Raw genomic sequence first — 27673 nt, 5'->3', positions numbered from 1 at the left:
ATTTTACTTACCGAAACAACAGGAGCGCCAGCTTCTTGGACTTCTCTGTTTGGACGACTGACCGCAGAGCAAGCGTATTATTCGCTCGGTAGTAGCTTGAAATGTGCTCCACAAGGCTCCGACACTGCGGTCGAGAAGTCCCGTTCACTGACCGGGGATTAGCTCAGGTGACACCTAGCGCTGCCAGCAGCTAGCTACCACCGAGCAGCTAACAAACAGTGGCGTCACCTGTCACTCAAGTAACCACGCCCCTAATTATGCAAAATTTCAAACCGTAATATAATATAAATGGGCGAGTTATTAAAAAAAAATCCCCCCCCCCACACAGTTGTCACGAAGGGGGGGATTAGCCATTGGGACCAAAACCGTTTTTTGTACCTGGCTGTAAACATGTTTAATTCTGCTGTAAAGTTGGGCGATTTTAACATGGGGCTCTATGGGGATTTGCTCATTTCTGGAGCCAGGCTCAAGCAGGCATTTAGTGAACTGCAGTTTATAGCACTTACGCATAGTCTTCATTTCTTAGCCTCAGAGTTGGCCCTTGGATGAAACCAGTGCAAGTGGCAGGTACCAACTGGCTCATCATATGAAGATCAGTAATGCATTTGTCTCCCACGGCCTAGTGCGCCTCGTAGTTGACTCCCTCTTCTCCTCGCTCGACTGCTAGTCGAAGCAGCCGTGGGTGTGAACGCCTCTTTGTCCTGGTACTTCATTGTACCAGTCATAATAATGTTATAAAACAGAGATAAAAAGCGTCAATCATCCTGCAAAGCAACAAATGATGTATGTGAAGATAAAGCTGTTCATTTACAGGCCTACCATGCAGAGGTGTGGACTCGAGTCACATGACTTGGACTCGAGTCAGACTCGAGTCATGAATTCGATGACTTTGGACTCGACTTGACAAAATGTAAAGAGACTTGCAACTCGTTTTGGACTTCAACATCAATGACTCGTGACTTCACTTGGACTTGAGCCTTTTGCCTTGGCAAGACTTGCTACTTTCCCCAAAACCCAAAGATTAAAAAGTATGTTATTAAGGACAGCTCTGTATCTTTCATTGTGCATATGTGTGTGTGTCTGTGCGTGTATGTGCTGTCAGCACAACATCCAATCAAATTAGACCAACGTTGTTTTGATCCAACAGCATCCATCCAATCAAATTGCAGGACAACCAACGAAGAAGAACTGTCAAACAATGCGCCAGTTGGAAAAAAATGATACCAAAGATAGCTTCGTTCTGGCTATAAAAACTATGAGGTGGTCAGCAAAAAACGAATTGCAGTATGCAAAACATGTGGGTCGAAGATCACAGACGGAGACGCAACAACTTCCAACTTCGTTCGACATTTGAGGTTGCACAAAGAACGGTAAGTTTTGAATGTAAGCTAACGTTATTGGCTAAGTAACTTTTCTTTGCTGTGTAGTTAAATCAATGAGGCTGTAAACTCACTGTTAACGTTACATTGCAAACACGGTAATCTGTTGCGTCCAATGCGAGTTCACTCCCTTATTCATACTTTTGTCAAGTGATTTTTTTAAGCAGGGTTGTATGAGGTACATAACGTAAGTCAATGTATCACACACAGTAGACGGTGGTCAGCAGCAACCATATTTTAGCCACTTAAAAAGACAAATCTAATAAAATCAAGGTCAGTTTAAATGTACACTATATTAAGAATATGTGAACCGTTTTAGCTTGCTGTCAGGCTGACTTTTCCGACAGGAAAACAAAGTTGTACTGCTCGCTGTTCTCACTCTCCAGCAAACCAGAGTCCATTGACAAAAACAGCAAATTTACCTCGCAACACACGTGAGTTGCTGGTCTACGTGCTGCAAGGTCAAATTGCTGGTGGACTGGAGACAGTGAATTAACAAGCAATATAACTAGTTTCTTGACAGAATGGGCTGTCTTGACGGCAAGGTAAAGCAATGAAAATATTCTTTATATGGCTTACACTTAAACTACATCGATTTTATTAAGTTTGCCTCTTTTAGGTGGCTTAAATAGGTTTAGCTGCTGACCTCGTCCACAGCAATGTAAAGCCTAAGTCGTCTGCTGGTAGCCTGTCTGCTTCTCTGTATTGTGAGTATGTTGACTGCCATCTTCTGTGCGTAGTCCCTCATACAACCCCACTTCACAAATCCCGAATTATCCCTTCAACCCGAAATAAGTTTTACAATACATGACCAGTGCTGCAATCTGCTACAGCAGCAACTGTAAAAACACACACACACGTTATACTATTCATAACACAATGTTAAGATTGATATTAATAATATGAGTAATAAAGAGTAGTTTCAATACAATTCATTTGTGGCTATAAGGGATTTTCTGACATCTGTTTAAACTGCTTACCTCTTACAGATTTGATGAATACCAAATGAACAAAAGCATCACAAATGAACCACAACAGCCTTCAATCTCGCAATTCTTGGACAATCGTGTCGGGCATTACAGCATGAGTCATCCACAGCAGAAAGCTATCACCAATGCAATACTGTCCGACTTGATTATTGATTGCAACTTGCCCCTGTCTATTGTGGAAAACAAGAGTTTTCTGCACTTTCTGACAGTACTCGGCAGCAAGTACAGCCCAGTGTGACGCAGAACACTGACATCGAAGACAGAGAACGTCGCGCCTGTGAGCGCTTCAAAGGCTCACACACAGCTGAAAGAATCTGTGACCAATTTGAGGCAATATGTGATGAATACAACATTAAAGATAAACTGGACTACATTATTAGTGACAATGCTTCTAACATGCGAAAAGCATTCACTGTGTGCTTCCCCAGTGAAGAAGAGGATGATGATGACAGAGATCATCTTGATGACCCTGAGCTCTGGTGTGACTTAACCCTGGAAGATCAGCAAACAGTAGATGTTGCTATGGCAAAGAAACAGCGCTGGCAGTGTTTTGCGCAAACTCTTCAGCTGGTGGTGGGAGACGGTTTGAAAGAAACAAAAGTGGTATCTCCTTCTCTTTCAAAGTTATCAAAACTCAGCTCACTGCTGCACACAAGCACAATATTCAAAGATGTGTTTGATGCTGAATGTGGGGAACAGAAAGGCATCCCTGCTGCAGTCAACACAAGATGGAACTCAACACTGAGGCAAGTGAAGGCAGTTCTCCAGTGCAATCATCTAAAGCTCTGTGCTGTTCTAGAAAAGGCGGGGCACAGGGAGTTGTCATTCACAACACGGGAGTGGAATCTGTTGAAGGAGTTGGTGGACATCTTGAAGCCATTTGGAGAAGCAACTGATTTGACACAGGGGGATAAGGTCATCACAATCAGTGCTGTTGTTCCATCCATCTTGCCCCTCAACCACCACCTTGAGAAGCTGAAGCCTCAAGTCTGTTTCCTGAGCGGCCTGGTCAGAAGTCTCCAGGCATCCCTTTCTTGGAATCTTCATCAACGTGAAAATGGCCAGGACACAACTGCCCCCTTTTCAGATCCAGTCTACTTCAAAGCAGCTGCCTTGGATCCAGCATTTTCTCTGTTGTGGTTGGAGCCCCATGTGCTGGTCAATCGTGACGTCAAGGCAGAGGTGGCACAACAAGTTAAAGGTAAATGTTACTGAGTTTAATATAACTTTTTCCCTCCTAATCTGATCTAATTGACTGCAACAATAATTAAGTATTTCAGTCTAACACACATCACCAACACAAATGGTAATAAGGACTCTTTTGTTTCTGCTATTGTTTTTACATGTTTTGCCAGAACTGATCCTGCAAGATGCTGCAGAGAGTGAGCAACCTATGCCTCTTGTTGATGAAGAAGAGCAAGAGGACCTTAGAGAAGGAGAAGGGCTGTTTGCTGCATATCATAAGAGGCAGAAGAAGGATGTTGGGACAACACCAGCACTACAGCTAAGTCACTACCTTGACATAGCCGAAGGACAGAACGCCCTTTTGTTCTGGGCATTGAACATGAAGACTCTTCCTTCACTATTCCGAGTGGACATTAGAGTCTTGGCAGTGCATGCCTCCAGTGCTTCAGTGGAGCGAGTTTTCAGCCATGGTGGCATCATACTACGTCCCCATCGTGCACAAATGACTGACAGACTTTTGGCCAATTTGGTCTTTTGCAAATGCAATGCAGCATAGGGCCCTGACATATAAAAGAACAACCCTGTTCATTGTTATGTTCATGTATTTGTAATGTTTCACACATGTACATACACCCACACACATACAGACAGACAATATGAGATCAGATAAGTTCAGGACAGAAGCTGCTGTGGAACTAGTTAAAATGCAATATGCCATGGAACTACAATGTTAGCACTTTTGTACAAATAATTACAGTTCTACTTTTTCAAATGTGTTTATTCTGTAAAGGAGTGGTTTAAAATGAAGAATATTCTTGCAAAATATGAGTTAAATGTTAAAAATGACTGGGTAATAGTGCAATTAAGAAGTGCAATGTCAGCACTATTTTTTTCTGCAATTTCAATTGCACTTGTTTTAATAAATAAATACAGATTTTAAAAGCATACATGATCTGGGTAAATATATTATTACTCTTTGGTTAAAAGGACTCGAAAGGACTCGAAACTCAAACTGCAGGACTTGGGACTTGACTTGAGACTTGAGGGCAAAGACTTGAGACTTACTTATGACAAAACAATGACTTGGTCCCACCTCTGCTACCATGTAACACTCTGTAATAGCTAATATGATAGCTAACGCTGCGTACGTAAACAAGCTAATATAAACTGATTCACAGTGGCCTACGTTCAAAAACACTGATGATGTTGTTTTCACAAAAAGTCACAGGTAATAATGTAAGGCAACGGTGACTAAAAAACATGTTATAGTCTAGCAATGTCGACAGTAGTCCATGTTAGCTTCAGGTTAGCTTGGGTGGGAATGTCATGTTACGTACGTTGCCTGGCTTCAGTTGCCACGGTAGCCTGCGGGGGCACAGCTAGCTGTAGGAGCTGTGGAGGCAGAACCGAAGTGCAGCAGAGAGGTAGGGGGAGGTAGCAGGAGTCATTGGATTTTGAATTTTGAGACTATGTCCAGACTTCTCTCAATCCTACAGATTGCAGTTTTAACTTCAACAGCAATGGTGGATCTTCATAATGATAATTTCAAAGTCATATTGTAACTGTTTATAATTTAGAAAGTTCATCTAAATTCTTGCATTCAATGTCTCCCCCACTGCTGACTGTGTGTGTGTGTGTGTGTGTGTCAGCCTGTTTCATTATTACTATTTTATAAAGTATATAGCATTTTACTTATTTAATTTGTGTTCATAGCAGAGCATTTGTCAGCTTAAATCAATATATTTCCTTGAAGGCTTCTGTTATTATTTATTTGTTTATCTATTTAATTTATAAATTGATCAGATTCTTTTATTGTCTCAATCAACTTTGTAGGTTGCCACTATGTGGTTTTACATATGCAGAGTATTTTGAACAGCTGTGGTCAGAGCCGGCCCTGAGCATAGGCTGTATAGGCGAATGCTAAGGGCGCCGTCATCCATGGGGGTCGCCACAAACATGAAGTGGGCGTGGTCTTCCTGAGTTCCTCGCTGGGCTGCACACCGGTTCCTGATCAAGCTCGTTATCTCCTGCATTAAAGCTGTGACTCGTCACCAGATTGTTTTGTTTCGACCGTGGTTTAACACTCGGACAGTTTCTTCTATGACTTTTTTCAGATCTTGTTCAGTGATTTTACCGAAGCTGATTTTACCTTCTCTGATTATTTTGCTCAGTTTCTGAGGCAGGCAGTGCCAGGTGTAAGCAGGCAGTCTGTTGTATTGGAATCCTGTCCATGAGGCCAGTTGAAAAGGAATGATTGATGGAGTGGATGCTGTTTCAGGAAGACGGAAACCGTGGCTGAATGAAACAGAAGTATTTATTATAAGAGCTCAATTTTGAGGAGACTTCCGGTTCGCTACACAGATCAACAGGTTCACAGTGTATCGCATCCCATGACAGTCTGCTTATCTCCGGTCTCTGTAGTTGTATTTAGCTCTGTCAGAGTAATGTCGTCATCTCACGGCGACTATTGACACCCCGAGACAGCCTTCTACCCACAGATTCCCATAAATAAGATGACCTTGCTTGGTGTATGAGAAAACTCTTTAGACAGCTTCCTAGGAGAGGACAGAAATTTCTCAACAGAGACGACACCTGGCAATAACCTGAAGGAAATTGCACTATATTTATTGAATAAATACACACAGAATCTCAAACTAAATGGTGTTTTATTGTCATTAGATATAACATGATGTTAATAAACGTTATCATCATCATGATTATGAGTGTCTCTTATTGGCAGTACAGTGTTTTTCTTTGACAATGGGCACTGAAAAACAAAAAAAACATAAAAGGTTACATTAATTTGCATCTCTGACATCCTGACAGCAACTTTTATCTACCACACCACAGTGGCTGTTATGAGTGTTGTTGCAACATGTTGAAATGAATCATGTTCCCTCTCTTCTCCTTTGTAGATCATCCTGAACTCTATGCACAAGTACCAGCCCCGACTACACATAGTCAAAGCTGATGAGAACAATGCCTTTGGATCCAAGAATACTGCCTACTGTACTCATGTCTTTCATGAGACAGCTTTCATCTCTGTGACGTCATATCAAAACCACAAGGTACAGCAACTATCAAAAATACAGATGCAAAATTCTTAACCTCTTAAAAAAGTTTTTTTCTAATAGATTTTAATGAAATACATTTACCTAGATCACACAGCTGAAAATAGAAAACAATCCATTTGCCAAGGGATTCCGAGGTAGTGAAGAAGGAGATCTGCGTGTTTCAAGACTACAGGGGTACGTTTACACAAAACAGGAACCAGGAAAGAAAAAGAGGTCCTACCGAACCCTGTTGTACATTAGAATCCCCTTGTAAACTTGACATACTGTATATAAATGAGCTCTTTGTGTGTCTTGATATAATAGTCTAGCTTGTTTCTTTGAAAGACTGAGTTGAGTAGAATTCTAGGTATACATGGCAAACTGATCCAGTTTCTTTTCTGTTGCTACCACTGATCTATAGGAAAGAATATCCAGTGATTTCAAAGAACATGGTTCGTCAGAGGCTCATCTCCTCACATAGTCACCTTGCAGGGAAGCTCGGGGCAGGAGTTCTAACGGGGCACCCTCAAGTCCTGTCCGCTTATCAGCATGAGACTGGGGGGCCTTTGTCTAACTCAGACCCCCAAGATCCCATCACGAATCATTTCTCTCAGAGCAGAGATCCCAGTCTTCTCTACCACTGCTTCAAACACAGAGGTATTTCTCTTCAGCAATCGTACAGGATTGTAAATAAAACGACATGCCCAATAAATGTTCAATCTGTTTGAAGCCAATTCAGTTAATTATATCACTTTGCAGATAATGCCCGACACCTGGAGCTTGGCTGTAAGCGTCCGTATCTGGAGACATCATCTGTGGGCTCAGAGGAGCATTATTTTCGTTCAGCTCCCTCTTATGAATCGTCCATACTGCCCCATCCGTACTGCACTGAGGCGATCACCTCTAGAGAGGCTTGTATGTATGGCAGTATGGACACAGAGTCTGGATCTGGGACAGGGGACACAGATGACCTGGCCAACTCCCCTTCAATAAATTGCAACATGTGGGCTACAATGCAGCCCTACCCTCGCTATAGTGTGGATGGTGTCCCGTACCAGCCCTTCACGGCTCACTTCACCAATGCAGTCACACCTGTGGTGCCACACCCCACATCATCCATGGTGTCGAGGTCGCAGGTTGACATGGGTGTCTACAACTCCACCCCAGTCCTCCATCCTCCATCCTCCTCCTCTTCATCATGTTCTTCAGCTGTTCCTGGATCCAGAGATGGGTCAGGCCACCCATCTCTGTACCACAAGAAACCAGTGTCACCTCTCAGGCCTCTAAGAGATTACTCAGCCTATCCCACACAAGGCACAATAGCCATCCGGGATCCGTCCTATCAGTACCAAGTGGGGCTGAGTAGTGCAGGGACTCACTGGACTGACAGTTAATGTGGACCATTGAAATACCAGTGTTGGTCTGAAATGAATCAAGGTTTTCACTCCATTGCAGGCTGTCGATGCCAAGCAACGGTAACCAAAAGCTATTTACCTCCATGAATTCACACACAAGCAATTACAGTGTGATAGAAACTGTATTTAGTGAATAGTGGCTGACCTCCTCTTTTTAATGTGTAGAATCTATACAATGAGCCTGTGATCAGATTAAGTGAACTCGAATGCAAAACATAGGTTTGATCAGCGCTTCAGCTTTGTCAGAGGGAGCATTAAGCTTGTTTGAAAGTAACTTATAACAACTAACTATCCCATTAGACTTAGCTAGCAAACTAAAAGTAACATTGACTGCAATGTTTTGTCAAAAAATAGAGAAGGGGAAATTAGCAGATGCCATTTTTTTCTATAGAGGTCAATACTTTACATTTTAGATACATACAAGTTGAGAGGATGAGGCTGGCATTATTCTATACTTTTCTAATTTTCAACAAATCCCATGAAAAGACTTTCACTCGAAGACTTGAAGACTTTCGAGACTTTCTCACTTCCTATTGGCTCTCACCTTCAAGTATTCTTATATAGTTTCATTTTATTTGAAAAGGAGTGTATTTGTTAAGCTAGTTCAGGCAGTCAACCTGAGTAAAAATATAGATATATCAAATGCCCCCTATTGATTAGCAGCATACTTAAGTTGTCCGAGCACTACACACTCTGTTACTGAATGCCTGTTGTCATGCTACAACACTTTTTTTCACAAGCCCCCCTCCACCTATAGGCTTATAGTCCATATTCCCCATAGGGATAAATTCCTATTGTCAGTCTATCTCCCCGTTATGCAGAGCTTGGTGCCCCGTTTTGGGGAGTGACAAATCAGAGCTTCAACTGCAAATATTCTAGGTTGCATTCTACATTCACATAATTATTCCATGTGAGTTTACAAATTGAACTCACCATATTTGGCGAGTTTTTACAGGAGCATGACAGCATATGTAGGATTGTTCATGATTAGGAAGCAATGTGACAGCTTGGGCGTGAAGTATCATTTCATCGTTGGTCTGGGTCTTTTCATTGGATTAGTTGACAATAAGAATAATGTAGATAATTGCGGATCCTTGAGACATATTCATCTGGGATGGGATGTAAAGTATAGTTTTGAAAGCCATGAGCCTTTCAATCCTAACTGTTCACGTGCCAAAATGGGTTTTGTTACACAAGGATTTTTAACGAACAAGTGTTTTGAGTGAAATTTAGGTTTATTGTGTGTACAATAGGAATTGTGTCAGCTAAGACATTAAATTGGAAAGTCAAGGTAGGGCAGTCTTTTCCCATGTTGTAGGCCTACATACAGAGCAACAAGTTCATGTGAAAGGTGCACCACAAAAGCAGCTAGCATTATTTCTGTAGGTCTATACTGGTTGCATGTGACAAGTCAGACTGAGCCATTCTGCTGTAGTTGGATGTTTAAGCTTGGCTCCAAACAATATGTCTAGTTAAATGGGACAACAAAGAACTCTCAGGCGGAACCAGATGGCAGTTTAAAAAAAACTGATCTTAAGCGAGTACCGGAAAATAGAACTGCGAAAAATTCCCACTGCCACATGACTTCCTAGGAAAAAATCTGCAAGGATTGGAAAATACAAAACAGCCTGAGTAGACATGGAAGCTGAGGGGGTAGAGTTTGAACTTGCATTGGCAATGAAAGATGGAGGTTGGTAATCCCTCATGAATTTGTGTATTGTTTCCTTTTTCATGTTGTTAAATTCATAACAATTTGAATATACTGACATTTTTGCACCCCTGATAAATAAACATTTTCATTTCTCTGATTTTTGCAGTACTTTATCCAAGGCCAGCTCTGTACAACTAAACTATATTACAAAAAAATTTGTAAGGGCGTTACCATTGTTGATACCTGATGCTTTCCGTATTGTAGCATTTTCAAATAAAAAAACAGTTTTTAGCATTTTATTCATGTTTCATTATGTGTAATTGTTCAAGTAAGAACAAGCAGTAGCTCATTTTTACATCCCAATATCATAGGAACTAGATTGACATTGGATGATTGTACAGATCAGTATTTACATTCAATGTCAATGTTCAGAGCCGGTGCAAAGGATATTATGCCCTTTATCTAGCACACAGGAAACCTGAGTCACATCACTTCACAGACGAGCAAGTATTCTTCATTATTTAACAGAGCCATGATTTTTTTCTAACATTAACATTAACTTGCCTAACCTTAGCCATACTGTGGCTACCAAATTAGCATGGGAAAATTGATGACATATCATGGTTTTGCAGAATCATACAGTAGGTATGGATATTCTTTGGCGACAGGCTTGTGACTGTCCCAGGAGCCTGCAAACATTCATTTAAACGCCTAAAAGAAAAATACTCAGTAAACATACCAGTCAAAATCTTTTAGTACAAGAACACCAGTTATTCCTGCTCTTTGTTTTGCTGCCATAGGCCTAGACTGCCTATGAGCAGCAAATGAGCACCCCCCCCCCCCCCCCCCCCCCCCTCTCTCTCTCCCCCATGTTATTTACATTACATGTCTCTAACTCTGGTTTCTCTCTCTCCTAGTGTTGTTATGATTCCATTAAATGAATGTAATTATTATTATTATCATTCTTATTAATAATAACATCATTGCATTTATAAGTGTCAGTATTATTTCTGAAATTATAAGTATCTGTCTTTTAGAGATTAAAATGGCAGTTGTACAACTGTTCTCTCTCTCTCTCTCTCTCTCTTCTCTTCTCTCCACATCTCCTCTCTCCCCAGAGTTCTGCTTGTCAAGATGTCATGATGACATTCAGGCATTACGAACTAACAAAAAGCTTTTTTAGGGACATTCACATGTAAAGTATGCGTCTATAGTTTTTCCAACCATGCTTAGAATAAGTTATGTTCAGTAAGACAAAAGCTTTCAAAAGCCTTTAAAGTACGGTATATGTTTGGTCATCAAAACCATAACCTGCCAAATGTGAGCATTTAAAAACAAAACTCCCTCCTAAATAAAATTTATGCTAAAAAGCTTTTAAGATCTATGGTGACATAGTTTCCACTCAATATGAAGTCTACAAACAACCTCACTGCTGTTTTTCAGAAGCCATTATCCAACTTCTCCACTGCTGAACTGGTTTCCCTATACAATACATAATTTATAGAATGTACCAATATGTCACAACCCAATGGAACCTCCCCCCTAGAGGCAAAAGGCGACACTTATGAAAGAGTAATTACTTGAGAAAAGATCAGTAAATGTTGAATGGGTCTGCAATTGAAAGACGAGGTAAAGCCAATTTGTTGAAAGGAATGCAGAGACAGCAGGATGAGCACATCAGCATACAGGGCACTGCTTTCTCTCACACAGAGCTCTTATTAGGTCATGAGTTATGCTGATGGCTAGGTCCTGGTTCATGTCAGCACCTCTGTCTCTATCTCTTTCTCAGCTGTTGATGCATTTCAAGGGAGGCTCTTCACAGAGCTACAACTCAAATCGACAAATCATCAGGCAGCCATCTTGAAATGCTGAGCTATAACTTGTCTGATAATGGTGATTAGGCAGTCATTAGTTGTCAAAGTACAGTCTTGGTTCCCAAAGTTACTCTGGCCGGATTTGCTTAAAGGGCGAAGCCAGTGGGTTTGGTTTTGTTTTTTGTGCAAATTTCATCTAGAAATTACTTTAACTACAAATCACACATAGTCACAGATACATGGCAATTCTGCAAAACTTGCTGGGTTATAGATTTGTGGATGTACTTTGTCTATTACTCCAGGCAGCCACGGGTTTTCATTTGTTTCAATATGGTATTAAAATCAATTGGCAAACTCTTGAAACTTGTTCAAGTTGTGTAATCCATTTGAGAAAACTTCAGGACTGCATTCATGCTTGTTATATTAACTGGTTAATTCAACATAATTCACTAATGGAAATAAATATGTACCAGTGGCTGCCTGGTGTGATAGACAAACTGCATCCAAATTTTGCAAAATGGTTGGCTGTAATACTATATAAAGTTATTTGATTCGCAGCTAATAGGATATGACACAGCTATGGAAAACATAGGAAAAAATCGAAATAATAGAAAAAAAACTTAAGTAGAAATACATTTCCCTTGCTGTTACATATTGTATTTATAGTATATACTGTAAATATAAATTCTAGGAAACAGGGATGTGTACGGTAATTTAAATGAAGCATTATCCGCTTACCAAGTTGACAATGCCTGAGAGTTGTTATTAATGTGAACAATTACAAAATAATGTTAAAGATCAAAAAGGACTCATTGAAATGCCATTTATTTGAACATTAACGAGTACTGACAACAGAACACACAGTATTTACAAATGGGCTATAAACATACTGGCACACAAAATAAGAATTTACACAGGCAGAAAAACAATCTGCTGCTTCACTTCAGCTTTTAACATGGATGAAAGAGCAGAAGTGGACTGCTCCAGGGGCCAGCCATATCTGTTGGAAACACAAAACAAAGTTTAACACTATCTACTACATAAACTGTTGATAAAACCATATGAAACTATGCCTTTACATGAAATTTAGCAATGTAAAAGACAAGAACAAAAGTTTAAAGTCAGGCACCCTCCACATTTGTTTACATCAAGTTTAGTGTAAACACAAGTTAACAGCCAAGATCCCTGGCTTCAGTTTAATAGTCTACGTTTTTTATCCAAAGGCAGGACGGGAATATTGAAATTTATGTTATTTTACTTTCCACATAAAATCCCAGTCTTTTTCATTATAAAGCATGAGTTAACCAAGCAAGTTTGTATCTCCAGTAAGAGACCCTGGGCGTGCAGTTCATCTGGAATTCATTAAGGGGAGATCTGGCCATTCCTCTCTCCCCTGCATTGCACTACCCTTCCTTACTGTCGTCCCATAATCCCACGTAACAGCCGCTTGGGCTTCGCTGGCCCTTTCTGACGCACTGAGGGGCTTAACATGGCCATCTAGTAAAAAAGAAATGGCCCGCTTTTTCGGCAAGCCACTCCAAAAAGACACTTTAAATATCTGAGGGGGATTTAATATCAAGTCCATTAGGGCTTTTCTCGAGCCCTGTAAATAGTCAATTAGCGGATAATTCTGATTTGATCCACATGCAGAGAGATCTGCCATGGAAAGGACAAGGAATTAGGGTTTTTTCCTCATTTGGCTCTCCTTCAGGTTACCATCCATGTGAGACAAGCACAGGGCGACTTTGTGCATCAGTGGAGCAACGGAAACCGAACATGCTAAGGTGTTTCAAGTCTTCTTACTTTTACTCCTTCATGAAAATGATTCATTGTGTACAGGAGTCCAGAAGGTGGATTAGAAACAGTAGGCTCTCCGCAGAGCCGGATGCTTGAGGACTGGGCCTGAGGGGCAGACTTGGGGTTCAAAGCTCTGGTGGGGGGACGATAAACTGTATTTGTGTCTCCTGATCAAACATGCAGCTGCAGTGTGGACCACAGCTAAATCTGTTGTATGAAACAGGATCCCTGTATTTCAAAGTGGCTTTATATAAGCGCATCTGTGCAATAATCAATACAATTAATTCCTGGATTTGACATTTAGAGAGGGAAAACACTCAATCACAGACATTGTGGAAACATCATCACAGACATCTCCTCTCAGCAAACTCTAGTCTGTTGCCATTTTCACGTCCCTCAACAGACGTCACAGAATTTGTTGCTCTCACTTGTTGTAGGTCTAATTAATTGCGTACGGAGGCACAGTCTGTGTCCATTGGTAACGCCTCTTGGAAATTGAAAATAAACTGAGAGGTCCCAAACTAAAATGCATTTGAGTATTAGTTTGGCTACACCAGGCTGGATTTAAGCCTGGCTACGCAACAAATACACAACAAAAACAATTAAAACCTATCATCTTTGTAGTTAACATATCATAATTATAATAATCATTGTGCATTGCTTTATAATATCATGTCATCTAACTTTCTTTAAAGTAACAGTTAGACATTTTGGAAATATGTTGGAGGTTTGCAGTTTCTCTCTGCTTCCAGGCTTAGTGCTGATGCTTGGTCTTCCTGAGTTCCTAGCTGGGCTGCACACCGGCTCCTGATCAAGCTCATTATCTCCTGCATTAAAGCTGTGACTCGTCGCCAGATGGTTTTGTTTTTACAGTGGTTAAACACTCGGACAGTTTCTTCTATGACTGTGTTCAGATCTTGTTCGGTGATTTTGCAGAAGCTGATTTTACCTTGCTTGTTTTGCTCAGTTTCTCAGGCAGGCAGTGTCAGGTGTAGGCAGGCAGTCCTGGAACTCAGCCCAAGCCTGGAACTCTGACACAAAACCAGTTCTGTTGGTCATCTACATTTTGGATCCAAATTCTAGCTCAGTCCTGAACTCTTTTAATTGCAAAAAAAGACAAACTGCCCCCTCTGAACTGTCAGTTATGAGTTGACAATATGATGAACACATTCTGCTATCATGATATGATGCAAGTAACCAATACATGCACGTTACTATGTATCATCCAAGATTGTCCAGGAGTTGCAGCTGCAAAATGAGTCAAGAAAGGATGAAATTATTCTTAACAATTCTCAAAAGTTTCTTGAATTATTTATTATGTGTGATTAATACATCATTAATATTTTTGTGTTTTGTATATTATTATATATTGCACATAAATTTCTTGCATTGCATGTGGTGATTAGTGTTAGACAAATAATGGGGTAGGGGGGTTGTCATGAAGGCTACTGTAAACATTTTGGGGGTGGGGGGCACCGATCAAAAATCTTGCCTAGGGCGCCCACATTGCCATGGCCACTGTGTGTAATGCTTCATGTTGTTTAATTTGATGTTTCTCCTGCTCTCTAAGATAGATCGTTCGGTGAATCCATTGTAGTTCAAAATCCTTTAACGTACAAACGTCCCCTTGTTGTTTCCCAGCAAGCAACCTTTGTAAATGGAGACCCACCAGAATGTCACGTGGTTTTAGGTCTCTGTAAATGCCTGAAGTATATCCGTAAGCAGCGACTGTTGTTACTAGTAACATGACATAAAAATCAACTATGAAGTTAAACAGTTAATCTCCAATCAGGCTATTTTCATGCACTTGAGGAAACATTGTTGATGGATCCTGTTATTCATTGTTTGCCATGCTACAAGCTATCAACATCACCTTTGGAGGTGAGGGAAGTAATAAACGGGTAAATGACATACAACCATATCTTTTTTTATTCTTGTATCAGATGTAATGAGAATGGTGGAGCAGGGTAGCCTCAATATGTTACTATTTACACCATGTGGCTTGTAAAGTTAGGCCCTGCTATTAATAAATAGCAGACTGGTTTACTTCCAACAGTTCAAAAGTCTTAAATTGACAACCTGCACTTGAAAATAAAGTATACACTCCTACAAAAATAATTACTCTGGCATAGAAAATGAATTAGCTGATTTGTTGAATGTCTTCTGTTTATTTAAGTTCCTACTAAGACACACACATATTTAACTTATAATGCTTTTTTCACCAGAAATGCATGACCTGGAGCTGTTTCGCTGTTGTTGGCCATTCTGACTTGATTCGGCTTCCTCCTGCCCACCCTTGTTGTCTTTGTTACCATTCTCAGTTAGAAACAAAGAAAGTAAGGTGAGGCAGCCAACATGCTACATGCTAATATTAGAAAACTTTTTTAAAAACTTCATGATCAAGGCAGATAATTAACCATGAGCAAACTGTTTCTCAATAACATGCCTGCCTCCACAACAAGTAACGAGCTCTTGGACGCAGCCTTTGGGTTCACTAATTATTTCCTTTAACCCGCTCAGCCTTCGTTCACCTCTGGCTGGAGCCTATTTGATGTCTGGTTTGCCAGGAAAGTACCATGAGACAAAGACCCAAATCCCCCCATCCCACTCCAAACAGATTCATCGCGGCTTAGTGGGTCTATTCAAAGAACATGTCCCTGGTTAACAAACAAAGTAAAGGAAACTTTCTATGACTGAGAGGAATTAAATGAATGTGTTTTTTTAAGACCTTGTGTGGATGTTTAGCCACAATTACAGAGGAAGAAGATTTTTCCTTTAACTTGTCAGGCTCTGGTTTTCAGTGCAGATGAACAGAGGGGGGGAATGAAGTGTGACAGTGATTCCTGCTGTGCTCTTAGGAGGAAGCATGACATCAATGCACACACTGTACAAACAGGCTGTGAAGACTTTGGATACCAAGGTAGTGGTACAGTATGCAATGAGACAATGAGGCTTGGAAGCAGAAGAATATCCTGTTGGAGTACCTCTACCCTCTACTGGAGGAAATGTGTTATACCAAACAGGGATAAAATATCAGAGGTGAAGCATCTGAATTTGTCTTGGTATGTCAAAAAAGTCACAGTATCTGTGAATGAATCATCAGTTGTTTAAAACAATTAGCATGAAAAATGAATTTGTTGTCTGTTAAGATTACACGCAACAGGATTGTAAAATGCATTGCTAAATGCATTCATGCAACATTTCATTTCCAAACATCTGCTAAAAGGTCAGTTTATTCACAAACTTAATTTTCTATTTTCTTACAAATCTGACATACTGACAATACAGTAATGGGACTGAAAAGGAAAAGGAAAAACTACCTCACTACATTTCCATACTCTTATCAATGCATTTTGAGAGAGAGAGGAGGAAAAAAAAAACACCCAGTCATGGCAGCGTTGTCAGAGAGAACACCTTAACAAGAGCAGTTTGGCAACAATCCAGTCCAGGCCAAGTAAAGGTGGGGTTCACAGGGCAGAGCGGTCACGTATATATCCCTGTAAGATGTTTGTCCTCCACTAAGTCTGTAATCACAATGCTCTGAGCAGGCTCCTCAGAGCTTCATCCTTAGCTGTTGGCCTGGTCCGGATCAAGTATTTAGTACGGTTTATCAGGGATCACATGCTGCTGACGGGCAGGTTAGCTGAAGGAAGACCAATCCTGCTGAAGGTGATTAAGTACCTAAAGAAAGGCTGGGTGAGAGACATAAGACAGCTAAGTTAATCATTTTGCACGCTTTATGTAGAGCCCATGATTGGATAAAACAAAACACAACCTTGCATCTCATTGACTCCTTCCTACCTCTTATGCAGTACTTTACAGTACCTCCAAAGGTCCATGGCCATACCCTTGATTTAGTTCTAGCATTAGGTGTGCAAATTAAGAATATCCGTAGTGGCATTCATTCATCCGATCACTGACGCAGTGTCTTTACACCCTTCCTCTCCTGGCATACTTCTAAATCGCCTGCGCCTGGAATTTATGCCTGCTGTATTACTCCTTCCACTTCCAAGCTGCTCAGAGTGTTTAATTCCATCTGTTTGCATCTTATGAATCCTTTAGCTTTAGCTCCCTTTAAAATAAAGAAACCCAAGGTGAGTTGGTTCAATCATGTGACTCACTCTGTTAAGACTAAAGTTAAGAGGAACCAGGGAGAGGGAAAAGAGGACAAAAACATTGAACATGATCACAGACATCAAATGACCATGTCAGAAGACGGTTGATCAAATTCAATGTTATTTAAATGCCCAGAGAAGCAAGGCATTATTTAATACACAGTACTAAATCCTACTGCCTTGAGCTGTCCTCAGGTAATGTTGATGTTCTGTTGTCAGAGCAGAGATCAACCAGCTGCATCCCATTGTCCAATCGAGACAAATACCCAGCTCTTCCACTGACTTTCTGTCAGGTCCTGGCTCCTGCTTAGTCAGGCTGTGTCCAAGTTAAATTTCTCTCCTTGACATTCAGATTTTCTAAATGTTTGCCCAAGAGCTTGCAATAAAAACATCAAAGTGTACAACTTGGTGAACATAGACTGCAAACTGTGTAACAGTGCTGGTCAGAAAAATAAAGGATCTCGTACATGAATATATAAAGGGCAAGGTGCAACAATAATGTGAAATTCAGCCACAGTTGGCCCAACCCTTCACAATGTCCTCTACAGCAGCACTGCTGCAGTGTCACTAGAAGCTCAAGATGACTAAGAGAGGGGGCTTCCTTTTCTTTGAATCCCAAATCATTGCATCCAATCATACAGGCTAACATGGTGCCAACATCTTCGCTACGCCATGTAATTCAAGCATGTGAATGATAACACTTGAACTAGCAACCGCTTGCTTATACCATATCTTGATTTCCTGATAATGCAAAAATACTCTTAGGTCTCTTAGGTCAATCAGCTGAGGTGTAAAAAACAGGCCTTGCCCTTGCAATACAACACAAGTAAATCTGGACACCAGGTGTCCCTACAGCAGGTGTTGGTTTATCAGGCCAGCCTCTCCAGGGTTGTGTCCTGGAAAGGCAGGCTGGCCTGTGTCCTGCAAGTGAGCGAACAGTAAGAGGACTAAGCACAGGTAAGAAAAGGTAAACTTAAGGATTTAGGTCCTCAGCTCTGACTCCAAAGAGTATTAGCAGGTGATTTGTGGCTCATCCCCTCTGGGCTTAGGCTGTGACGATCTGCCAAAGCCAGACCATCAAATCAGGTGTCTACTTAACGCAGCACAGCCAGGTTGATCAGGGAGATGGCTGAAGAACGGGTCACACATCCTATTAGCGTAGCTGTTTGAAAGGGCATTTAAAGGGTGATCCCATTAAGTTGGATTTAAAACTACACAATGTGTTCCAAAACAGGTCCAGGAAGGATTCTGACAGCAGCTTTTGGCAGGGAACATTCACAGGACATATGCTAACGTGTATCAAGCTTGTTTACGTCATATAGGAAAGTGTAAACTGCAGTGGTCTGAAGTAATTATCAACATACATCATAGAAGCCAACAGCAGACAACAAGACCTTCAAATTGTCTGAGCATTTGTACTAATCTCACTTAAAGCTGCTGTCGGTAGGAATGAGAGAAGTATGGATATAGTCTCAGAATTCAAAATCCAATGACTCCTGCTCCCTCCCCCTACCTCTCTGCTGCACTTCGGTTCTGCCTCCACAGCTCCTCCCATCCCGCCATGCCCACGCATGCTACCATGGTAACTGAAGCCAGGCAAGGTACGTAACATGACTATCCCACCGGTAAGAAGCTAACACGGATTATTGTCAACATTGCTAGACTATAACACATTCTTTAGTTACCGTTGCCTCACGTTATTACCTGTGACTTTTTGTGAAAATAACATCGTCAGTGTTTTTGAAAGTAGGCAACCGTAAATCAGTTTATATTAGCTTGTTTACGTACCTGGCGTTAGCTAACACATTAGCAACTACAGAGTGTTACATGGTAGGCCTGTAAATTTACAGCTTTATATTCACATACATCATTTGTTGCTTTGCAGGATGACTGATGGTATTTATCTATATTTTATAACATTATTAGAGCTTTGAAACTGGTACACTGGACTCCGATGAGGAAGTGAACACGGCTGCTTCCACAAGCAGTCGAGCGAGGAGAAGAGGGAGTCGCCTACAAGGTGCACCGGGCAGCGGCCGTGGGAGACGGGGCAGAGGTCGGTGTGTTGGCCCGACAACCGAGGACGTGGGAGCCAAAGACAAAGCTGATCTTCATATGATGAACCAGTTGGTACCTGCTGCTCGCACTGGTTTCATCCCAAGATGGTGTACCTTCACACTTTGCTAGATGTAAATAGTGTGCTGTGCAATACATTTTTTTCCATTTCATTTACTTATTTCAAAGTATTTTAATATTCATGCTACCCCAGTATTTGCCTTGCAATAAAGTGTATTTTTGAAAGTGATTGTTTTTTTCATTGCATAAATATATAACAATGTGAATATTACTTCATTTTTTATCAATATACTTTCTGAATCAATTCAAGGCATTACAAATATATTAATTTGGGGGAATCAGATTCACTGGTTCAGTACTACAGATGCAATATCTCAAAAAAAGGAAATGAAAAAAAAAAAGGATGACAAATTTATCAAAGTAGACAATGATGCAATATTGTCAAGTTTTTATTTTGCACATGAATAAATACAAAGTCAGCATCTGTGTAGAAAAGCAACATGAGTATGTGAAACTGATCCAGGAAAAAATATTCCTCCTTACAAATTCATCCCAAGTTGAAATACTATGAGCGTAATAAATCATTCGAGTACATAATCTGTAGTCATGATTATCATTGTCAAACAAAATGTGTAATTACATGCTGTCCGCCTTTTACTGCTTGGTTTCAACGCAGGGTCGATGTGCATTTTACTTTTCCCCACGGCCAAAGTGGAGTCTTGCTTCAGGAAAACACACACGGGAACTTCACCTCGTCTTGAAATGTGCTGCGTTATTGCCAGACACAGGAGATTAGACATATAAAAAATATTTAAAAAATTGACATCTGCCCTACAGTGATAAATAAATACGTAAGAGATGAGTATATTCAGTACATGAATGTGACTGTAGCCACAGCTTAACACATACTTAGCATTTAGCATAGCACGGGATGCTACGTTTGGTGATAAATAGTGATGCTAACTAAAGAGTACGACACTGATGGGGGAGCATTTCGCCGCAAGAGCACAGGCAATGGCACACACATGTCTGGCAAACTCTCAAAACCAATTAGACTGCATGGACACAAAAATATTTTCAGCCACTATGCCATGAACACAGCTAACCATTAGCCATAGCACTCTCAACCTAGCAACTAGCAGTCTGATTACAACAGCACAGTAGCATACAGTGACATGGTGCAGCAACAACATGGAAAATAAAAAATAAATGAAATAGTTATAATTACCGGTCAAGCAGAACGCATCGTCTGTGAAACCTTTAGATCTCGCTGGTCGGTCATCTGTGGAGCCACTCCGATTTTAACATCTGCTCGATCTGCTTCATTCTTTAGCTCGTTTTTGCTCGTGGTCTTTGTCGTATATGCAGTTTTCTGGCAAAGGAGGTGGGCAGTTTTTTTTTCGATGCTTGGCATTTCTCTGCCACGGTGTTTTCAAACTAACTTCGCTTCTGCTGCTAGCTCCTCGTTGCGTTCCGTGAGCTTTCTTGGAGATTTTTCTTCAGGCGCGGTGGTTTCTTGCAAATGGCATTAAAGGCGCTAATGGGAGCTTAATGACCCAGAGTCTGTCACAGATGATCTGTCTCTCATATTACTACCAGGATATAGCAACAGTTTAAGCAAATATGAAAAAAAGTTATTTTTGCAAATCTGACCGACAGCAACTTTAATCTTTGTTCCAGCATGTTGATATGGAGATGTACAAACAACTCAAGTGATCTCAGATGAGCTGTTGTACTGATTACGAGGTTATTCCATTGGAATAGATGCACATCTGGTGGAATGATCAAGGTAGTCATCAAAAAAGGGACATTTGGTTTGTCATTAATTACTTTGTTGTTTTTTTGTCCAACTTTGTACTAAAGGCATTTGATAAATGACAGATAAATGTTGTTCTAGGGTCCACTGCCGCCATCCTTGCCCGTTGCGGGGTGTCCTATCATTGGATACAGGTCACCTCTGTTCTCACAACCAAATTATACTTTCCTCATACACAAGGCTGCAGGGGTCCACATGACATGGATTGTGTCACCTGCCCATGAGGGTCTGAGCAGGTCCTCAGTGTGCAACCCAGAAAATGATGGCCTTGAATCCTGTGTAAACAATCTGTATATACAGACAACCAATGTAGTATTCACAGATCTGTGGGTTAGCCCATGATTTGTGCACATTTTGGACTTCATCAGGTCTTGGTATGCTTCAAAAAAGGTAGTAAATGTGTTTTCTCAGCCAAGTCTAAAGGGACAGGCACATTTTGGTATATGTCCAGCCTGCTAGTCTGGTATAAGTCGTCACGGTATAAACCCCGCCCATTATCAGATAATCAGTTGTTATCGTACCGGCAAGATTTCTGTCAGTGAGATCATCATTTTCCAATGGAGGGGATCCTCGGGCAGAGCAAATGAAATGAGCTCCCAGAATTTGTCTGGGTTCCAGACTAGTAGCCTGCACAGGACTTGCTATACACAGCTTTGATCATCTTTGTGCTACTAGCTGCAGATTAACAGGATTCTGTGTAATGTATGTTGCCAGAGACCCAGGAAACGAATGGAGTTGCAGTGTCTCCACAGTAACTTTTTAGAGAATGACTAGTCTCAATTTTGTGAACCAGCCATCTGTCCTTTATCACAGTGTTTGTTTAGTGTCTTGCTATGTAGCTTCTTGGCTTCTATCATGAGGCAGCGGTGGCAACATAATCTGAGTGATTATCATCACCAGGGACAGGAAGGGTGGGAAATGGCATGCCCCATATCTGCTTTGGAAAAAACATCTGTTCATCCTGCAAACACACCTTCTACTGAATTTTCTGCTCTGCACAAGCTAAAATTCATGAGATATTTCCTACTTTACCACTGTGGATTTTCAATTGTGGATTTGGATGAGAGGGTGTGTTATGTGAGGAAGTCAGTGTAGGTGCTGTTTTCACCGATTGCTTAAATAGCACTAGCACAGTGCCATGGTTTAACTATCACTGGCACTCAAGAAAAACACATAAAGCCCAAACAGTATCTGTGATAGCATAAACATATCATGACATAATTACACAATCAGGAAGTTAACAAGACATCGTGTCTGCTGGACTACACCACTGTGTGGCTCCCTGGGGCGAAGGCCGCTCTGTGCATCCACTCAGATAAATGTCTGGCTGAGCCGGGAGATTACAACGGCGATAACAACTTGTGGTGGAAAAAATTTACATTAATAAACTGCTACAGTAAAATAGCAATCATACTTACTATGCAGAAAATCAGGCCCCTTCCTGAGTTATATTACAAGATTATTATTATTATTATTATTGAAGCATTACAAATATTTTTTTTAATTATAGTTGGTTCATACCTATTTATAATTAATATCCTGTTGGGTTGTTTCATGTAATACAAAACAACATTTTCTATTTTTATAGTAAACTTATAGCATTTTCATTTCACAAAGTAACTATGTCATCACACAAACAGTCCATTTCCATTTTAGCATTAAAGTACAGACACTGCTGCATGCCGTGTACTATGTCTGCAGTGGATGACCTAATCAAATTATACTTTGTCGAAAAGCAATATTTCAATCTGCTCTGTCTACATGTCTCTACCGAATGGCTAATTATTATGAAATGACATCATCGGACCTTGGATGCATTCTTCGTTCTTTCTAAACTTCACTCAGTATGTTGATGTCAGGAATATTATGTATTTTATTGATAGTAGCTCAGGGAAAAGTCCAGTCCCCGAGCACTGAGCTTCCTGAAAATGTGTCCCAATATAGTTGAATAGAACAATATAGTTGAATAGCCCTGTTGTAAGCCTTGTGCAGTCCCGTTTACCACCGCCGTGAAGTTAGTTTTAAGTTGGATATTCGACAGCGGCTGGGACTGGAGTGAATATCCGTTAGATATCCAACTTAAAACTAACTTCACCGCTGTCCGTCTACTTGAGGGCTAAGCTGTAAACAGTCAGTGAAAACACCAACTCTTGGTCACAAAACAATAGGACATACTTTTTATAGATTGCAGATTAGTTGTATATAACAACAAAGCCAATTGAAGTGCCTGTGCTTGATACACAGCAGCAGCAGTGTCTGTGATGATCCTGAAGCGATAGTTCCTTAAAAAACCAAAAAGCTATTTCTGCTAGGGTTTTTTTCTCGCAGATTTGCGAGTTTTTTTCTCTTGCAAATTTTCGACTGTAATGTCAAAAATTCAGTTTTTTTCTCGAAATATTACCCAATCCCCCAGCTCCGCATTTTTTTTCCTCCAATGGCCCTAATACGCCATCGTACAAACACTTCAACATTATGTATTATGTATTAAAGTTAATGCGGAAGGTACCTGTTAAATCTTAATAACATGCACTTTCAATTATGTACACCTGTGAGGAATATTGAGGAGAAACTCCACCTCCCTCAATATCCAGTTTAAGTGAAGTACGTATTGATTGTGTGGAGGGAAAATGATTAGGACACTGAGCGATGACAGTCCATTTGTAAGAGTCACAGAACACAAAGGCCTGACGGCCAATTAATGAGGTATCTCAGATTGCCTCTCCTTTCAAAGCTTATTATATTATTATATTATTATTATCAGCACTCTGGATGGGGCTTTAACTGAGAGACAGCTGTCAAGCAGGCTAGGAGTGCAAACATTGCACTTTCATCCATACCTATGTGCAAACATACACACAGACAGAAAACAATTGAAAAGGTGCGAGGTAAAGCTCTCCCTGGAACCCACAGGCACAAAACAACCCAGTAAACCATGTGCCTGGTGCAGTGTAGTTTTTCTGCCCATACACCAACAGAGGTGGATTTGGACAGGTCCTAGATCATTAAAATAGAACCCTATGAGACAAGTCAAAAGTTTTTATACTTGTGTCTAAATGGCGACACCTTAGTAGTTTTTGACCCCATGAAAAATTGGGATAAAGGTGCACACTTTTACACATTCTTCTTCTCATTTATGGTGTTGCATTCAGTCGTACACACAAAAAGTGACAGAAGTAGTTGTGTGAAAACTAAAGTGAAAAGCACAGCTTGGGAAGGATGTTCCAACCCTGCTGTATTTTCACGCGCACAGCTCCTGCATAAAATGGGTGTGAAGGTTTGATTGTCCGTTTCTTAACGTAACAACCATTGTCAATCGCAATCTGCTCTATATCCATAGATTTGCTGTAACAAAAATAATGAGATCTTACAGCGCAATACACGGAGCATTTCTTCATTTTGAGAACAACAGTGTTGTAACAGTCAGGGTGAAGTTAGTGGGATAAACAAATCCCGGGAGTGAGTTGAATGAAGTAGTCATTTTCTGCAACGTTAACATGTACTGATGCTACTGAATGAGACAGCAGTGTATCCTAACAAGTTGATGCACGTCAACCTGTGATAATGGACATCAATCCACCAATAATGTATGGGATTCACAGGAAAACGATGTGTGCAGGTGTTTCATGACGTTGCCAGTGTGTGAAACAGTGTGAGTTTACAATGTTTTAAATACTTTGGTGGTAAGACAGAGCTGTACACTGAAACAAAAGAAACACAATTGTAATATACAATGAAAATACATCTGAACGATGCAGAGAAAATAATATATCAGGCACATTTCATTATGGGAGTAATTTAGTGGTGAAAGTGTTTTCTGTCTAAAACAGAACAACAGTGTACATAGCAGCTTAATCTGTTCAGAGTTTGTAGCAACAGTTAAAGAATCTGAGTCAGAAACAATCAAATGGACAAGCCAGTCACTTTGGAGAGCTGTGCTGGGACAGCATATGAGCAGAATTAGCTCAAAAAACAGATGTCTCTTTATAGCAGCTGACACATCAAGCATCAGGGTAAAGCAACAGCAGTGTCTGTGGCTGTTAGGTGGCTGAGAAGCTGCTTACAGCTTATTCACACAGGTCTCTTCAGGCAAAGTAGGGAAACAGTGCCCCGATCTGTCCACTGTGAGTAAGACAAACGGGACGACTTGGTTCTCTGCAGGGCAGCGTGTCAAGGGTAACAAGGCTTAAAGACTCAAGCAGGAGGTGGACAAAAGCAAAGACAGCACGTCTGCAACACCTTCGTGTAGCTGGAAAGGATTATTAGGTTACCCAATGATCAGTATACACACATGCACGCACACAGAAATACAGACGGCCCTTTTAAGTGGAGACCTAGCTGCTATGAGCACAACAGGGGAGCGAGGGGCTTTGTCCCCCCAAAAAACTGGGTCATGATTGAAAACCAGAAGAGGAGAGAATAAAGGAAACTGCAAACAAATTGGTGGTGGGGGTGGGTCCTCGTGTTCTCCAACACTGTCACCTGCCCACCCTCTTTACACAAGGCTGTGTTTGGCTGAAATTTCACACAGCTGAGATGAGACTAGCTTAAACCTCCTTTTGTGTTTCTGTCAATAATCGTGTTTGCACTCTCATGAGCCTATGGCTTTAGCTCTGGTAAGTTATTTGCTGCTGCACCTCTGCCACCTACATTACTGACTGATGTATGGCTTTGCTGGTACACAGGGATTATTCACAGCAGTTACTGACACGTTTTCTGCTCTCTGCTGCTTTTTATCTCCTCGCGTGTTTGAGGAAACGGAGTCTATAAAAAAACAGGACAGCATAAAAACAATATTAATGAAAAATGCTTGGAAGTTTACGTGAGGACATACTGACAAAATGAGGACTTCTATATTATAATCACATCACTGCAAAAGTTATCAAATCTGTTCTGCATAAGAGCTCATGAAAACCTCTCTAAGTATTCAATACAATATTGGTGTTGCACATGATGAATTACCATAACTTAGCTAAAGTTAAATTGCCAGTTGGTTTGAAAATCTAATAAGCAATAACATTAAGATAGCAATAAGTGTACAAGCTACAAACTCCTGGTTAGGTAGCAGTAAACTGTTGATGTGGATCTGGCGAAGCAGAACATTTTGTCCGCAAAACCCCTGTTTGCGTGTGTGAGGTGCCTTACGAGGAAAAACAAAAAATCAGAGCCTGTGGCCACAAGCTCAGCATCATCCTTTTTAACTGTAGAATACATGGGGGGGCACTGGGTTGACGTCAGGCTGGATCACAATGGTTATTAATGGTCATAGAGAGCTATATAGCCAGAACAAATCCAGGACAGCTCAGATGTCATTGCTGTCACATTAAATCAAGGTGTGTTGTTGATCTGCTGGTACCCTCCTGTGAGGAGTTTCCATGTTAATCCTGTATCATTGTGGGTTTCCTCTGGGTGCTCAAGTTTCCTCCCACAACCCAAAAGGGTTAGGTAAACTTGATACTCTTACTTGCTTATACATTGGTTTTAAACGGGCCGTGAATGGTTATTCGTCTATATGTGAAAGACTGATGTTCTTTTTTTCATACTATCACATAAGTTACCAAAGTCAGAAAAGTATAAATCCTATGGACACGGATTTTACTGAGCTGTTTGGATGTTAAAAATATTTCTTTTCGGCTTGTGTATCCAACACTCTGCGTGCACAAACTGTGCTTCAGCTGTAATTTTCATTTACATTTTTCTGCTAAATACTTATGTACTCTTACTTCAGAGAGGTTTCTCATGCATGAATTGAGTGTGGTTTGGGCTGAGTGCTGTTAAAACATGTCCACAGCAGAACTGTGGCTGGATATGTGAGGTGGAACACGCCTCTTGTGGACATTTCCAGGGAGCTGCAGCGGCTGCTAACATTCGACTGACATGTGGCTATTGCTAAACGAGCATGAACAATATATAAGTTCACTTTGGTGACATGAAATAGCGTCACGCGTCTCATAATGGCATGTGAGCACCGCTTCATGAACAATATGAAGTTGTTCAGATGTTTAAAAATGTTTATTTCTACCGGCACGTGACCTCTTGTGGTGGGGTGAAAAAAGGGACTTCATTCAGAATGAAGACTTCTTACTTGTTGAAACAAGTATATTTACATTCAGCGCTGAGACAACCAATCAGCTATGCTGCAAAAAGACATTGTACACAAGTGACACACACCCACCTACAGTTCTAGCAGTCATGTCATTCATGACACCAGTCCATCCTTTACCATGGCCATATCATAGTTTTTCTCTTGCCTTGATCATAACCACTTTAAGTTACTTTGCCTCAACTTCACCATAACCTTAACAAAGATACAACGTTCAATTGAAAATAAACAACCAGGTTTAATATTCGGGTATGATTTGTTTGTGCAATGGCAGCTTTAATAT

The 27673-nt window shown here is 40.7% G+C and overlaps 2 protein-coding genes across 3 annotated transcripts in view; both read left to right on the top strand.

Annotated features, from left to right (window-relative positions):
• tbx4 (T-box transcription factor 4) overlaps positions 1-9971 on the top strand; it is a 37357-nt gene extending 27386 nt beyond the window's left edge. Inside the window, exons 6-9 of the mRNA XM_035622537.1 lie at positions 6469-6621; positions 6713-6801; positions 7028-7263; positions 7366-9971. Coding sequence (XP_035478430.1) covers positions 6469-6621; positions 6713-6801; positions 7028-7263; positions 7366-8000 — 1113 coding nt within the window. The 3' untranslated portion in view covers positions 8001-9971. The remainder of the gene's footprint in view (positions 1-6468; positions 6622-6712; positions 6802-7027; positions 7264-7365) is intronic.
• On the top strand, positions 415-6459 carry LOC118299105 (zinc finger BED domain-containing protein 4-like). 2 transcript variants are annotated; one of them, XM_035622542.2, is made up of 3 exons: positions 415-1370; positions 2369-3569; positions 3724-6459. In XM_035622542.2, exons 2-3 carry the CDS (start codon positions 2765-2767, stop codon positions 4107-4109), a joined length of 1191 nt encoding a protein of 396 aa, XP_035478435.1. In that variant the 5' UTR covers positions 415-1370; positions 2369-2764; the 3' UTR covers positions 4110-6459. The 2 variants fall into 2 exon arrangements, with proteins under 2 accessions (XP_035478435.1, XP_035478434.1); XM_035622541.2 differs by having other exon boundaries at positions 415-3569.
• Positions 9972-27673: the final 17702 nt, after the last annotated feature.

This window comes from Scophthalmus maximus, chromosome 11, assembly GCF_022379125.1.
Source record: "Scophthalmus maximus strain ysfricsl-2021 chromosome 11, ASM2237912v1, whole genome shotgun sequence".
Classification (NCBI taxonomy): Eukaryota; Metazoa; Chordata; class Actinopteri; order Pleuronectiformes; family Scophthalmidae; genus Scophthalmus; species Scophthalmus maximus.
The sequence above is the reverse complement of the archived record's forward strand: the minus strand, read 5'-3'. Positions and strand labels throughout refer to the sequence as shown.